The 16,729-nt window shown below is 48.0% G+C and overlaps 1 protein-coding gene and 1 pseudogene across 1 annotated transcript; both read left to right on the top strand.

The window, feature by feature from the left end:
* The first annotated feature begins 1,596 nt into the window (after positions 1–1,596).
* LOC136530563 (non-specific phospholipase C2-like) lies at positions 1,597–5,478 on the top strand. The gene is made up of 2 exons (XM_066523288.1): positions 1,597–2,284; positions 4,297–5,478. The coding sequence occupies exons 1-2, from the start codon at positions 1,695–1,697 to the stop codon at positions 5,285–5,287; spliced, it is 1,581 nt and encodes a 526-aa protein (XP_066379385.1). The 5' UTR covers positions 1,597–1,694; the 3' UTR covers positions 5,288–5,478.
* A 4,238-nt stretch (positions 5,479–9,716) lies between these two features.
* Positions 9,717–15,486, top strand: LOC136530562 (aspartyl protease AED3-like; annotated as a pseudogene).
* Positions 15,487–16,729: the final 1,243 nt, after the last annotated feature.

The raw sequence follows: 16,729 nt of genomic DNA, 5'->3' as shown, positions 1-16,729 counted from the left end.
AAATCCATTTAAACTTCTGGCACACAAACCAATAATGATAAATATTTAGGGACAAATGGAGTACATAGCAAAAGTTATTTATTTAAAAAAGACAAAACAACTCATAATTTGGAATACAGAGAGTATATGTATAGCTAACTATTATATGAGTTGGCTTTAGCTACATAAGCTGTAGATGATATGTCAATGATATACAGTAAATAATTGGCTTAGTTTAAACCATGCTCTAAAGAAATGGAAACAAATAAATGTCCTTAGCATTCCTGATGTTTATATTCATATATAAATAGTTTTTTTTAAGTATTCGGCCTTGATCAAAGCAATTCTCATGAAAAACTTTTTTCCTTCAGGTTTAGGCCCTGTCTAGCAGAGAGATATAGATTAAGGGCCCCTTCAGTTAGGCTCAATCCTAGCCGGAATCGTTCCTGGTGATGCTTGGCTGTATAAAATACAGCAGCGTTCCTGGTCCGATCAATTCCAGGGCTTGATCCCGTGCAAACCGAATGTGCCCTAAAGGAAAAGATTGGGCATATTTCTTAGAGCTGGATATTAAAAAATACACAAAGTCTGCGAATCTAGAGCTATAATTAGACATGAGCTGTTTCTTTTGTCTATCTACTTCTCGACCTATGTTATTCATAAGCTAAACCCTTTTAAAAGTTTTTACTAGGAAAATCTATGCAAAATATATTATATTAAGTAATTCAGAGATGAAGTTCTTTTTATACAATGAATATAAACGATACTTATGATTTGTCAATTAGTCTACAAAAGATTTAGATATTAACGCTCAAAGCTGAGAAAATAGTTTTGCTTCGAATGAATTTAGATGGATCCTAAAAATCCATATACGAAGTCGAGGTAGGAGGAAGGTATGTCAAATGGGGTCTTAATATGTCCTAAAATTATTCTCAGCAATAATGCTAATGCACACGAACCATATAGGAGTCCTAAGAGGCCATAATGGTGCGCTAATGCACTTGAACAAGAGTCCTAGCAATTGTCAATGGTTAATGCGTGGAATGAACCCGTTGACGATACTAGTAGCAAGATTATGGGATGAACTTATAAGGATACATGAACTCCATTATTTTGTCACGGCTAGCTGCTGATTTGTAATATCGGTGGGAATGGAATTGATGAGGGAATCGTTTTCTTTGCGCTACGCCTATGCACCGAGCTAGGATTCCGTCATGCTAAGTCTGTATCACGGAACTCAAATCTAAAATGAGTCTTCAATACAATACATATAGTCTTCAACATAGTACCTATATAAAAAACCTATTTTAGATGTCAGGAGAGACATAACACAAATCTGAGTATCCTCTCTCCTGGAGACCTATTTATAGAAAATGTTATATTTTAGATTTTATTGTTAGAAAAAACTAAAATTATGTATTAAACCATTTACCTCTGTCGCAGCCAAGTGACTAATGTGTCTTCTAATGCACCGGCACCCATGCACCTCGGGTACAGTGGACCGCGTCCATGCGAGTGTATCCATTCCATCCGCAACCGGACAACCGTCACCTCCCCACTCCGCACCCAATAAAACGCCACGCCACGCCACCACCACTGCCGGGGTCCATCCATCACTCACGAGCACACGAGCTCCCAACCCAGACCAGACCAGAGGCCTCCCTGCTCACACTCCCTCCCTCCCCAATTCGGTCGCAGCGAACAAGGAAGGAACAATGGCGGCGGCTCGCGCCCGCCCGCCGCCACGGAGCCTCGCGCCGCCCGTCGCCGTGCTCCTCCTCCTCCTCCTCCTCCTGACCGGCGCTGCGGGATCGACATCGACGATGAGCCCCATCAAGACGGTGGTGGTGCTGGTGATGGAGAACCGGTCGTTCGACCACATGCTGGGATGGATGAAGCGTCTCAACCCCGAGATCGACGGCGTGACGGGTCGCGAGTGGAACCCGGCCAACACGTCGGACCCGTCGTCGGGGCGCGTCTACTTCGGCGACGGCGCGGCGTACGTGGACCCGGACCCGGGCCACTCGTTCCAGGAGATCCGGCAGCAGATCTTCGGCTCCGACGACGCGTCCGGCCCGCCCCGGATGGACGGCTTCGTGCAGCAGGCGCGGTCCATCGGCGGCGGCAACATGACCGACGCCGTCATGCACGGGTTCGCCCCCGACAGCGTCGCCGTCTACCGCGAGCTGGTGTCGCAGTTCGCCGTCTGCGACCGGTGGTTCGCGTCCGTGCCGTCGTCCACGCAGCCCAACCGGTTGTTCGTCCACTCCGGAACGTCCGGCGGCGCCACCAGCAACAACCCGACGTACGTGCCTCGTATATACACTATACTATACGTGCTGCTGCATTTCTTCTTTTTATTTTTATTTGAGTACTCTTTTTATTTATTTGTTATTCGTGTACATTTATTATTCCATATCTGTGCTGTCCACTGTCTGGCTCCTGCTCTTTTAATTCTTTTTTTTTTGTCGTATTTAATAATTTAGCAGATGATTTTTCGAGCTGGCATATATTACTGCGTTCCGTCTGGGTGCGTGTGGACGATCGACCACCGTAGGAAATTTGCAACGGGTTGGTTGCCAACCTTGTTAGGGCCTTGTTTAGATTGTAAGTTTTTTTACTCTCTCCATCACATCAAATCTTTGGACATATGCATAGAGTATTAAATGTAGATAAAAAATAACTAATTATATAGTTTGATTGTAAATTACGAGACGAATCTTTTGAGCCTAGTTAGATTATGATTAGACAATAATTATCCAATACAAACGAAAATACTATAGTGTCAAATACTAATTCATAACCTCAATCTAAACCTGACCGAATTATTGATCGATCACATGGATGCTAGTGCAGTGCGGGTGTCAAATCTGTTGCATGCATGCTCACTAGCTAGTCACTAGAGTTAACATAGCCTATGTAGCACTTGTTGTTTTATGCCTTGTTTAGATTGCAAGTTTTTTACTATCTCTCCATCACATTAAATCTTTGGATACATGTATGGAGTATTAAATGTAGATAAAAAAAATAACTAATTACATAGTTTGATTGCAAATTACGAGATGAATCTTTTGAGCCTAGTTAGGCCATAATTGGACAATAATTGTCAAATACAAACGAAAGTGCTACAGCGCCAAATATTGATTCCTAACCCCAATCTAAACAAGGCCTTACTAATAAAAGGATAGTACCCCGGTCCCATGTTTTGTTTTTCATTTTGTCTTTTATTTTTTTGTTGACTTAAGGTTTATCTATACTTTTTTATTGAAACAATGCTATAACACTTGTAACGCCTGAAATAATGTCCTAGGTGTGACCTTGTTGGTGTACTTGCATGCATTACGTAGTGGTCAAATCATAAGTCAATCAATATCTGCCAAAATAATCGTACATCTCATTTCTCAAGTTGTGATTTTTTTTATAAGAAAAAAGTATCAACAGTAATATATTTAAATAAATTTATTATGAAAATAAATGTCATGATTAATGTAGTGATAGTTATATATCATAAACATTGGTAGGTTTTGTTATATATTTGGTTAGATTTGAAGTTTTGACTTGTTAAGAAATGAGCTGTGCATTTCCTTTGGCTTTTGTCACTGTAGACTGTAGTACAGGACTGTGATCTCACTCTCGTCAGTGGATGCGCATGCGGATCGAGCAGGTCGGTGCGTCGGCTCCAGCTAGCCACTTGCTGCTGCTGCTGCTGAGCTGAGGATTCAGCTCCGCACTGCTCCTGTTCGTAGTAAATAAATAAACACTGTTACTGTACTAGTAACACTACTGCCATAGCCATAGGAGAGTAGTCATATGCCCTGTACGCAGAGTTGATAAGTCATGGCTAAAAATATTGTTGGTTGATTTGTTGTGAGAAAAAAATAAAAAAAAACACGGCTTATATCCGCTGTGCTCGGCAAAAACGCCAGATATTACTCGTGTTCATTAGACTAGTATAGTAGTAGGCTCTATCAACTTCTTTTTAGATTCAGATTCAACTAGAGGTTGCTTCCACGAGTCCAAAAAGGGATAAAGCAAAAGGCCTGACAGTCGATATAAAAAAGAAAAAGGAAAAACAAAACAAAACAGGGCTTCTGCTTTCTAGATTCCATTCCATCTGTAGTGCCTGAAACGCTGAAGCTAAAGCTTAGCAGGTAAGGTAAGTAAGCATCCGGATCAAAGCCAAACTGGTACAGTTTCGATCCATTTCAGCAGCAATCAGCCAAATTCGTAAAGGAAAAAGGCCCAGCCATATGGGCCGTTGCACACATGACACCAACAACGGCCGCCCATCACAGCTTTTTGTTTTTTCCACCGCAGGCTGCTGGCGGAGGGGTACCCGCAGCGGACCATCTTCGACAACCTCCACGACGCCGGGCTCTCCTTCGGCGTCTACTTCCAGGACGTGCCCGCGGTGCTCTTCTACCGGAACCTCCGCAAGCTCAAGTACCTGCTGGACTTCCACCCGCTCCGCCCTTCCTTTGCCGACCACGCCAGCCGTGGCGTGCTCCCCAACTACGCCGTCATCGAGCAGCACTACCTGGACTCGAAGCTGGACCCGGCCAACGACGACCACCCGTCGCACGACGTGTACCAGGGCCAGATGCTGGTCAAGTACGTCTACGAGAAGCTGCGCGCGTCCCCGCAGTGGAACCAGACGCTGCTGGTCATCACCTACGACGAGCACGGCGGGTTCTTCGACCACGTCCCCACGCCCGTCGCCGGCGTGCCCAGCCCCGACGGCATCGTCGGCCCGCCGCCATACAACTTCACCTTCCACCGCCTCGGCGTCCGCGTCCCGGCCATCCTCGTCTCCCCCTGGATCGAGAAGGGCACGGTCGTCCACACGCCCCAGGGCCCGACGCCGACGTCGCAGTACGAGCACTCGTCCATCCCGGCCACGGTGAAGAAGATCTTCAACCTGCCGCAGGATTTCCTGACGAAGCGGGACGCGTGGGCGGGGACCTTCGAGGGCGTGGCGCAGGGGAGGACCGAGCCCAGGACGGACTGCCCCGAGCAGCTGCCGACGCCGACGAGGATCAGGCAGACGGAGGCCGACGAGGAGGCCAAGCTCAGCGAGTTCCAGCAGGAGATCATCCAGCTCGCCTCCGTGCTCAACGGGGACCACCAGCTCGCTAGCCTGCAGGACCGGATCAGGGAAGAGATGAACGTCAGGGAAGGCATCGACTACATGAAGGCCGCTGTCAAGCGCTACTTCGAGGCCGGCGCGTCCGCCAGGCGGATGGGCGTCGACGGCGAGCAGATCGTCAAGATGAGGCCATCCCTCACCACCAGGATCCAACGCCCATAGAAACTCTGATCAAAGCATACAAATTGGATTGGATTACAAATATACAGATCACAGTCGGTTAGGATGTGCCCGTGCTATAGATCAAAATATTCGTGTGCTCTGTGCTGTACAAACGAATTTTAATTAGTATGGTGATACAGATTCGCGCTGTGCTTGGGAAGATGGGCAAAAGAGATTGTCCCTTCAAATGCGTGTCGTTGAATTTGCACTTATAAAAGGTTCGCCTGCTTTTAGCAAATACTCCACGGTGTCCAAATGATACGAATTTTCAAACTTCGTGGTAAGTAAAGCATTTCTAGGGAGGTAAAAAAAAATTAGTCCCTCCATTTTAAATTATAAATCACTTGCTATGTCGGTGCGAAATATGGCCAATAAGTAAATATTTATAGTTTTAGCGTGCGTTGTGATCGGATATGGCCGCACATGATGACATGAGAAAAGGCGTGTTAGAGGACCGGTCGGACTCTGATCCAAGTGGATGAGAGTGACGGATGTTCTAAACGAGTGCTAAGTATTGGAGCGTATGCTCTATGTGTCCGAGCTTATCAGCTGTTGAGAGCGTGTAGACTGTGTACCTGTCGAGCTCTAGAGCTGTCGAGTTGTCAAGCTGTTGAGCTATTTTTTTTAGCCGTGGAGTTCTCGAGTCCACCAGTCATCCCCTTCAGTCATCTAGTCATCGGGAGATAGCGTATCCCCTTTTATAATTCAAGGGGATGACCCTACAAGTCAGAGAGAAAAAGAGAGAGTGCATACAGGCGCTGCCTAGTCTTATTGTCCACGTCATCGGGTATGGGATGGCCACCGTCGTTCTCCATACTGTTTACGCTGTCAGCGCCAATAAGACTGTTTATGCTGCCTGCGCCCACAATATTGTTTATGCTCTGACGCGTCTGGCAGGATGTAGAGTGTTCGCTTGGTATGGCAAACGACAACGTTCACAATATTATTTATGCTCTGACGTGTCTGGCAGGCTGTAGAGTGTTCGCCTGGCATGGCTCGATGGCACCGTCCTGCAGGTGCGCAGGGCATGGCAGGGTACGGTCCTCGGTGTTGCGGTTGACTTGAGCGCCTTACCTAATCTGTTCCGCCTACTCCCCGGGCCCAAACCGAGCGGGCGTCCCCGGTCAGTCGTTTCCAGTCGGCCCCGACCGTGTCGGTCAGGAAAGAGCAGCGAGCAAAGGTCCGGCATATCCTCGGTCGGAGGAACGGGGTCGGAGTCGGACTACGGTCCTACATCGGCCAGGCCTTCCGGTCGGGGCTCCGACAAGGTCTCTTGGCCGGAGGTGCCGGTCTGGGACCGGATCGTGGTCTTGGCCTGTCATCGTGTATCTGGGCCGGCCCAGACACGCGATGTCGCTGCTGGGCCAAATATTATTGTAGGGAAGCAGGTCCAATGGGGACCCCGGGTTTATGAACCCGACACAACAACTTTTAGAGACGGGTATGCAAGTGTGGTTGGTAATGTGGCTTGCCTCTAGGAAAAATAGTGTACTGCCTCTATTTCAAATTCCAAGTCATTTTAGTTTTTCTAGATACGTAACAATTTTGCTATGTAACTAGATATAGGTTATGCTTAGAAACTTAGCAAAAGTTGTGTATTTAAAAACGATACAACGACTTATAATTTGAAGTGGAGGGAGTAGAAATTTAAAATGGACAGTGAAAAATAACCACAAAATTCGTTTAATCCTAAGAGAAGTTCATTAACTAAGCACCATGGTTGTAGATCAATCACCACTCATGCGATTTTACTGTAACTTTTGGTCACAAATGAAAACAATTGTGGTCACAATATAGCCGACAACATAACAACAAAGCACCATGGGTAACAAACAGGCCAGCAGCTCAACGGCGTCAATATTTGTTCTACAATTTGTTTGAGGAAGGCTTGAAGAGTTGATGGATGATGGTGTGATGACGGGCGTCCAGCAGCTGCTTGAGACAAACAGTGCCTCCAGCAAACATGAGCAACTATGGATCCAGAAGAGAAGGTACAAAATGATCCAAAATTTAAATTTACAAAGAGAGCCAAGAATTTGAATAATTTGTGAGAAATTTAGATTTTTTTTACCGAGTTATGGAGGTAGCTCACCAAGAGAAAACTAAGAGCGTGTTCGGTTCGCGGCCACACCTCACCGCACCGCACAGCAGTTTTGGTGGCCGTTTGGTTGGGTGCCGCACTTACGGCGTGCCACAGCGTGACCACACGCTGGTAGTTCATTTTTCACACCACACCCTGCCAAAAAGCAATGAGCAAAACGGCCGCCGTAGTCTTGGTGCCACCCTGCTATGGCTCAATGGGCTCAGGCGAAGGCCAAACAGGCCAAAAAGTTATCTTCTCACTTAGCGCGTGTTTAGTTGTGACCCCAAATTCTAAAAAAGTGCTACAGTACCCATCACATCGAATCTTGCGATACGTGCATGGAGCATTAAATGTAGATGAAAAAAAAACTAATTGCACAGTTTGGTTGGAAATTACGAGACGAACGTTTTGAGCCTAATTAGTCCATGATTGAACACTAATTGCCAAATAAATGCGAAAGTGCTACAGTAGCCCAAATTCCCAAATTCACCCAACTAAACACACTCTTAGTTTTTTTTTTGTTTTAGATAATGGAGTGTGTTGATCAATCACCATTTCATTCTTGACAGAGTAAATGAGATTATATTCTGCTAAATTTTAGGGTTAACGGACTACAGTATGATATATTACTATTTACTTTATCTAGAATTGGTTGATTCGAGTGTGTTTGATTGGGTGGATATACATGGATGGGAGATGGCCATCCATAGATGAGTATTGTTTGGTTTGGTGGATTGACTGGACATAGATATCCACAGCAGGGAATATTCCTACCCGATGTTGGATATGGTGGCCACCAAAAAACTAGCGGATAAGCTTATCCATGTTCTCTGGTCACTATCATTAGCAAATAAATTAAGGATTATTAGTATGTTATATTATTAATTAGTAATTATAATGACAAAGTTAGTTTAGATAAGTGCTAATATGTTAATTAACGCATATTTTCTGTGATAATTATGGTGGTAGTAGTGCTAATTAGCATATTTTATTTTAAATTAATGATTATAATGACAAAATTAGTGTCAGTGTATATTTATTAGTGTATAATAAGTTGCTATTATTTTTAAATAATAGACATAATTAGTCAATTATCCTCGTTCCATCCACTCTCATCTATCTAGCCAAACAGAAAAATGACTCGTCATATCCATCGAACCAAATAGACAACATAGATAGCTATATCCCGATATCCATGGATATCCATATCCCATCCATTTTTGTCCTCAAATCAAACACACCCTAAACCAAACCTCCCATTAATCTTACACGTTACTATATATAAACCTACCACACCATCGCGCCGAGTTGGACTTCGTTTTGTTTGACATTTGCACGCGGATAGTGGCGATCCACCATTGTTGGAGAATGGAGACGCGGTCAGATATGATGGCATGGATGTGCGGCTCCCGTGCCCTCGCCAGCTGAGTCCAACGCGGCAGCCATAGCACGCCGCGCGGAGCAGCTCGCCGTTTGCCTTTCAACTCGTCATCCTCGTCGCAGCACTACCCCGTGCCTCCCGCAAAGGCGCAAACCCAGAGAGACCTCAGACTTACGCGTACTCAGGATGCCAACGGCTCCAAACGACGATCATAGTCGTCGTCTTCCATCCCAACCACCGACACTATGGAGTGCAGTTTTCGTGGTGCTGCTGGTGCACCGTCGTCAGCTTCCAACGATGCGGCTAGTGATCGCAGAGAAGGGTTCAGAACAGCAGAAACCACATGACCTGGACCTGTGCTCTGTCTGTCATCTTCATGCATGCGTCTAGATCTTAGTCAGACACCCACCCAATAGGTCTTGTTTGGATGCATGTGTATGCATTTCAATCCACTTTTCCATTTCAATCTACTTCAAACACTTGTGGATTGAGACGAATACATACGCATTCAACGAGGCCTTAGCGGATCCGTCGTCCATGCCGTTCCATAGAGCTTCATCACACGTATTCTGGCTAGGCGAGGCTATGTATGCATTAAGCACTATGCACACAAGCAGGTCCCAGTCTCACGCGGCAATGTAATGATTTCCCCTTGAAACATTTCCTCTGCATACAAGAAATATGCATCCTCTCCGTCAATCAATACCCTTTAAAAAGAAAGAAAGAAAAACGCTGCGAGCATGTAAATATGTAATGCATCGGCCACTTAAGTTCCATCTGATCTCCTCAGTGCTCAGTCGTGAATCGTGATGCATAATAATCTTTAGTCTTCACCATCACTCCATCAAGAACGATGCACACCCTCCTTGTCCTCCTTAACAGATCCTATAAATACAGAACACTTCCAAGTACCGCTTCTCCCTAACCACCTCCGATCAGCTGCTTGCTCGGAGCTACCAACGACAATGTCGCCGCAGAGGCTCTCGGCCCTCCTCGTGCTCCTGTCCAGCCTCTTGGCCCCTTCCACTGCCGTGCGCAGCTCGACGCTGTTCCTGGCGCGCTCTCCTCACTCTGTGTCGCCCAGCGTCGGGGCATCGGTCACCACATGGGCGGCCACGCTCGCCGCGCAGTCAGCCTCCGACGCGATTTTTTTTAATTTTAACATTTTTTTATAATTAATTTTAAATCTAACACTGTAAGTTTTTTAAAAAAAACAAACACTTTTGGTCGCGTCTATTGCCCTGACGCGGCCAAATGTCTATATCGCGCCATGCATGGTGGCGCGGCATAGGGCTGACATGGCGGCAACCAGATTCGGTGACCGTTGACGTGGCAGCTCTTGCCGCGCCACCGACCTTGGTGCGGCAGTGCCGCGCCCTGATCCGTGGCGCGGCAGAGCCGAATAAATACCGCGCCCAGTCCCGTCTGCCCGAGCAGCAAGCCCGCCTAGCCGCCGCGCCCGCCGCCCGGCCGGCAGTACCTGAACGGTTTAATCCGAACGCGTCGCGCTGATAGTGGGAGTTATTCTAATTATTGCTTGACGTAAAATTAATAGTAGATTTGTTTCTGTCTTTTGTTGAATTTTTTTCACGGCCGAATAGAGAATTTGATAAGTCAATGATTTGTTTTCCGTCTTTCATAATACGGTTAACCACCAATTTAACCAATCGATTATGAAAAATTGTCACTGGCGTCGTGATACGCTAGGACTGTCGGTTTCTGAACTAGTTGGTACTTAATTTCGCCGGCAGTGCTGCCGCGACGCAAAGAAATGAATATGAAACAGATAAATGAAGTCCGTGCGCAAGTTGACATGCTGCCACATAACATTTTCGTTGTTTTGACATAAGTTTGACATAACATAACCAAATAACCCGGTAAGTTTCGGACGTCAATATTCGTTTGACCTAACAAACTAAGACCTAGGAGTGTAAGGATCTCTCGGAATTTGTTGGCAACACATTGGAAGTGTAGCCAACGTCGATATGGTCGCGTCGACGGTGCGTATGGCTCATACCTTGCAAGTATATGATACGCACGATTACTTATAATTCTTTATGATCGTTAGTTCATGGAGCCTACGTATTTAAATAAATTATCTTTGATAGTACCTGTGAGGCTCCTTGGGTACCAAGCGGGGCACTACCTAGCTGAGACATGCCGATCTCGTGCTACGACCAATCGTCCCACTGGTCGTGCTGTCTGCGGAAGCCCAGGGGGTCGTCGTCATCGTCGTCTTCGGTTTGCAGGGTCCTTCCTAGCGCTATGATGTGGTGGTGTACGCACCGCGGAAGTGGCACCTGTCATCTGCTGAGAAGAGTCGACTGGTGTCCTCAAAGAGGCTGAAGACGTGGCACCCAACCGCGCCGGGAGTGGCGGTTCCTCATAAGGAGTGTCCATGCAGCTCAGCTTCTGAGCTAGCTTCCTGCAGCTCTTCTTCATCTTCTGCATAAATAGACGTTAAAGTTAGTGTATTACCCAAACGCATATACACTAAAGAAACATTTTCTGAACGGACAAGTTTATGTTACCTCCACAAAAGTCGCGAGAACGCCTGGCCCCTGACCTCTAGACTCGTGAAGCTGAAACGCTGCTTCGTTGGACAGCCTTGACAATTGTGTCGCATGGGTACAGAAATACGGTTGGACAGTTTTAGTACACATACTTAATACTAAAAGGATAACAAATTGTACCATTCAAGTATATTACCACATGGACCGGATGTCATACCATGTTCTGCCATAAATGGATGCGCGAGCTGGGTGTCACGCGTCAATCCTTGGTCTTATTCCTCTTCCTGCGGTCATACCTGCAACAAACGATGTTAGTTGTACCACACCTCTGGATTATAGCATTGTTATTAATCGATAACGCACTCGTGCAATTCTTGGTTGATGGAGTAAAGCGGTGGTGGGCAGCCTATCATTCTCCCAAACTGTCTGCAGACCGGGATGGGTAAGTGAATCTCGACCATATAAAAGAAAATAAGAGGGACGTCGCAGCGATACTCGTCTGACTCGTCCCTAGTGACAGGACTAAGATAGTCCTAGAGCTCCGGAGAATCCCAAGGACACCAATACACCTAAAATTTCGTAATTGAGTTAGGTTATGATGTAGTGTACATCGAACAAGACACATGTATGATAGTAAAGAGAGCGTAACCTGGTGTTGTGTCAGGACATCAAGACCGTCCGTATACTCTCTGTACTTGCGCCTCGCATTCCCTTTAACTAAATCTACTTCCGTCTAGATATACAGAGCTGTAGGGAGTGTATCCTGCCCGTTCCACCGCTGCATTGAACACGATAATGAATTAGCCATTAATAATGAATTCATATGTAACTGCCTCGAAGAATATAGTGATTCGAAGTACTTACTGGTAAACCATTATTAAGGGGCCTCTCAACGGGCCATCGTTCCCAACATTACACCTGAAGTAGGTACGAGCAACCCCCAAGGTTCGCATATCCTGAGGTGCGACGACAGGCAACGCATAGCTGTCAATACGTCCATGCCAGGACTGCGCTGCCCCAGCTGTACGCCACTATGTTCTCCCACGGCTGTCGTAGTATGTCAAGGAACATCCAGCTGATTGTGTTGCCCGAGATGTCTAGAAGAGGAAAGCACCAAGAAAGTGCTAGAGCCACACACGAGCGAACCTGTCGATAAGAGCCTCCTCAGCCTGTGGGTCCAAGTAATCAAAGCGCTCCGTGATCCAGGACGATGAAACCCTGAAACTTTTTCTAAAATTGACCAAAGAAAATGAGACCTCATGGCTACAGGAAAGCAATGCAAGTGTTAAATAGACTTAAATTACTCACATATTTTTCTTGGAAGCATCATCGTCCGGTGGAAGAAAGCCAGTAAACTGAGCCACCAGCTCTCTCCAGTGATCGTTGTCAACTATCCCTGTCACTGAAAATCCCCCAACGAAGACCTAAAATAGATTTCACGTCCTGCAACGCCAAGGTCATCTCGCCACAAGGTAAGTGGAATATGTGGGTCTTAGGCCTCCACCTGTTATAAGAATAGAACGACTGTTAGTTGCCTCAAATTTGTTAGAACAAAGTTTATGTATAAAGAATACACTCGCACATGTCTACAGCTACAGTAAGTAGTGCTGGGTCAAGGGGCGAAAGACCGTGGTTGACAACACGGACAAGCTCCAGGAAGCCGGCACGCATAATGCTCGTCCCACTGGTGCGTCCTGGTGTGCGTGCGGGGCCTCAAGGGAGGCAAGGACACATCTGCGTCATTGTCACTCAAGATTTGTGCTCGGTACTGGTCGTCGTACTTCACCTCAAAAATAGGGTACAACGGGTGCTGCGTGGGAGAAGCCATCCTGTTACGAATTGATAAACAAAGCCTTAGAGTATTCAAATTAACAAAATTTAAATTACCATTAGTAAGTTCTCAAACAAATCACTAACCTAACTATTCTAAATCCCTAAACCCAAAATCCTAACTATACTAGATAATAAATACATAATCAATCCCTAAAATACCTAAACCCTTTTAGGTTTAGAGTGAACTAGTATCTATACCCAAAATCACTAACTAAATAACTAACTATAAATTAAATAATAAATACATAAACAATCCCTAAACCCTAAATTCTAACTATACTAGAACACACAACCTCAAACCTACGTAAATCACAAACAAATTCACTAACCTAACTATCCTAAATCACTAACTATCATAAATAAATACCAATCCTAAAACCCTAACTATCCTAAATTACTAATTATCCTAAATCAATAATAATTAAAAATATATGAAGTCAACCCTAACTATCCTAAATTACTAACTATCCTAAATCACTAACTATCCTAAATCAATAATAATAAAAAATATAAAATCAACCCAAACTTTCATAAATTACTAACTATCCTAAATCACTAATTATCCTAAATTAATAATAAGAAAAACAAATATGAAATCGAGAGGAGGTACTTTAGGAGCGGACGGTCTTGATGCACCGGCGCTGCGCGGCGGGAGTGGTCGGGCGCGGCGTGGTCAGGCGGGCGGGCGCGGGCACGGCGTGGCCGGGCGGGCACTGACGCCGGGCACTGCGCGGCGGCTGGCGGTGGATGGACGAGTGCGGGCACTGGCGGCAGGCGGGCGGGCAGGGTGCGTGCGTGCGGGCAGCCGGCCGCTCGGTATTTATTCGGCTCTGCCGCGCCATGGATCAGGGCGCGGCACTGCCGCACCAAGGCCCCGTTCGCTTGTAAAGTTTGGCTTGTTCGGCTTATTTTTTTAGCCGGAACAGTATTTTTCTCTCACAACAATTCAGCCGGAACAATGTTTTTCAGCCAGTTTCAGCCAAAGTTCAGACCAGCGAACGGGGCCCAAATCGGTGGCGCGGCGAGAGCTGCCACGTCAACGGTCACCGAAACCGGTCGTCGCCACGTCAGACCTCTGCCGCGCCACCATGCATGGCGTGGCACAGGCATTTGGCCGCACCAGGGCAGTAGACGCGGCAAAAAATGTTAGTTTAAAAAAACTTGCAGTGTTAGATTTAAAATTAGTTATTAAAAAGTGTTAAAATTAAAAAAAAAAATCTCCGACGCAGCTCGCGCGGCCACGCTCGCGGCGGTGACCCGGCCGGGGCCGCTGGTCAGTGACGCAGCCAAGAAAAGGCCACGCCGCTCGTTCATGCCGATCGCGCCGGGACGGCAGCTCCTCAGCATCCCCAGCTAAGTCGCCCGCGCGCGGCTTGGCACGCCGGCCCAGCCGCTCCTCGTCGGCATCGACCCCAGCAACGACGCCGCGTGGGTGACGTGCACCGCCTGCGCGGGCTGCGCCCCGGCCCGGGCGCCGTCGTTCGACCCGACGCGGTCGTCCACGTACCGCCCCGTGCGCTGCGGCACGGCGCAGTGCTCGGAGGTTCCCAGCCCGTCGTGCCCCGGGGGTGCGGGCGCGTCGTGCGCGTTCAACATGTCGTACGCGGCGTCCACGTTCCAGGCGTTGCTCGGGCAGGACGCGCTCGCGCTCGACATTGTCGTGGCGGCCTACACGTTCGGGTGCCTCCACGTCGTCACGGACAACTCGGTTCCGCCGCAGGGGCTCGTCGGCTTCGGCCGCGGTCCGCTCTCGTTCATGTCGCAGACAAAGGACGTGTACGGCTCCGTCTTCTCCTACTGCCTGCCGAGCTACAAGTCCTCCAACTTCTCCGGCACGCTCAGGCTCGGTCCCGCTGGGCAACCGAAGCGGATCAAGACGACGCCGTTGCTGTCCAACCCGCACCGCCCTTCGCTCTGCTACGTCAACATGGTCGGGATCCGCGTCGGCAGCAAGCCCGTGCCGGTCTCGGCGTCGGCTCTCGCGTTCGACCCGGCCAGCGGCCGCGGCACCATCGTCGACGCTGGGACGATGTTCACGCGGCTGTCCGCGCCTGTGTACGCCGCCGTGCGCGACGCGTTCCGCCGCAGGGTGCGGGCGCCGGTGGCCGGCCCGCTCGGCGGCTTCGACACGTGCTACAACGTGACCATCTCCGTGGCGACCGTCACGTTCGTGTTCGACGGGCAGGTGTCGGTGACGCTGCCCGAGGAGAACGTGGTGATCCGCAGCTCGTCGGCCGGCATCACTTGCCTGGGGATGGCGGCGGGGCCGCCGGACGGCATCGACGCGGCGCTCAATGTGCTGGCCAGCATGCAGCAGCAGAACCACCGCGTGCTGTTCGACGTCGCCAATGGCCGCGTCGGTTTCTCACGAGAGCTCTGCACGGCCTGAAATCAATAGAACCTAAATGAATCTATTGTGTACACAAGTGTTCAAATTCCAGTGGCGCTGCGGCGCTGCCACAGCGTGACTTCTAGCATGCATCCCTCGTTCATTGCTATCAGCGTTTGGAACGGGGGTTTAATCACAGGCCCTTGTTTAATCATCTGCTCAAGAACGTGAGACTTAAGAATTTTAGTGTTCACTTTTATCATCGGTAATGGTACAAACACGACGTCTGATGACTCTTTCCACACGGACGCGTGGCGTGATGTGCATCACAACTTTGCCTTTTTTATTCCCTATCATTTCCATGTCTCTTATTCTCATCCACTCATCGCTTTCTTATCTGCTTCCACTGCGTTAACATTCTTCTCTGAGGAGGTACCTAGAGGTGGCTCGCATAAGCCTAGAGATGTCCCTTGCGGTGGAAGGCGTATGCGATGCGAAAACGCACCACCCGCGCCGCGCCCACAGACCGTCGCCTGTGCCGCCCCCACCCGCCTCCTGTCCAACGCTACCCAGCTCTGCGTTGCAGGCAAGCTCCGCGCCGCCGGTGAGCCCATCGGAGACCTCCACGCGCCCACCACACACCCTTTGGGCTCACCACACACTCATGCGCCCCCCACACCCACCCTTTGTGCGCCGCCGCCTAGCTCCGTGTTGTCGGCGAGCACACCTGTGACCTCCACGCGCCGACGAGCCTCCATTTGTGAAGCAGCAAGGAGATGTTTGCCCTGAAAGAGCATGTTGCAAATGTATGTTTCGAGTGTTTCAGATGTTTCAAAAGTGTGTTACAAGTGTTTTATACCGATGTTGTAAAAGTAGATCGGGCTACATATATTGCAATGGTTGCACACATATGTTGCAAATGTCTGTTACCAATCTTTCGTCTGTGTTTTCGGACGTATGTTCCAAATGCGTTTATCTGGATGTTGCATATATTTCACACATATGTTGCATGTGGTTTATCAGTATGTTGCGTATGTTTGCAAAGGTTAAGTGTTTTCCGGTGTTTTTTCAAGTGTTTTAGAAGGATGTTGCAAGCGTGTGTTTCAGTTGTTTTCAGACATATGTTGCAAGTGTTGATCTGAATGTTGCATATGTTGCGGTGGCTACACACATGTTGCAAGCATATATTTCAAATATTTCATATATTTTAGACGTATGTTGCAGCAAGTTCTCCATGTTGCAAGTGTTTCATGAGGCGCAGGCAGTCCCCATGGGGTGGGCGAGCGCAGGGCGGGTAGACGCT

The sequence above is a fragment of the Miscanthus floridulus genome, unplaced genomic scaffold, assembly GCF_019320115.1.
Source record: "Miscanthus floridulus cultivar M001 unplaced genomic scaffold, ASM1932011v1 fs_157_2_3, whole genome shotgun sequence".
In the NCBI taxonomy this organism is placed as follows: Eukaryota; Viridiplantae; Streptophyta; class Magnoliopsida; order Poales; family Poaceae; genus Miscanthus; species Miscanthus floridulus.
The sequence above is the reverse complement of the archived record's forward strand: the minus strand, read 5'-3'. Positions and strand labels throughout refer to the sequence as shown.

What these genes read in the sequence shown, in the direction of transcription:
- LOC136530563 (XM_066523288.1), top strand. Translation starts at nt 1,695, where the DNA reads ATGGCGGCGGCTCGCGCCCGCCCGCCGCCACGGAGCCTCGCGCCGCCC. An exon ending in GCCACCAGCAACAACCCGAC is followed by an intron (nt 2,285 to 4,296) that starts GTACGTGCCTCG and finishes TTTCCACCGCAG; the next exon opens with GCTGCTGGCGGAGGGGTACC.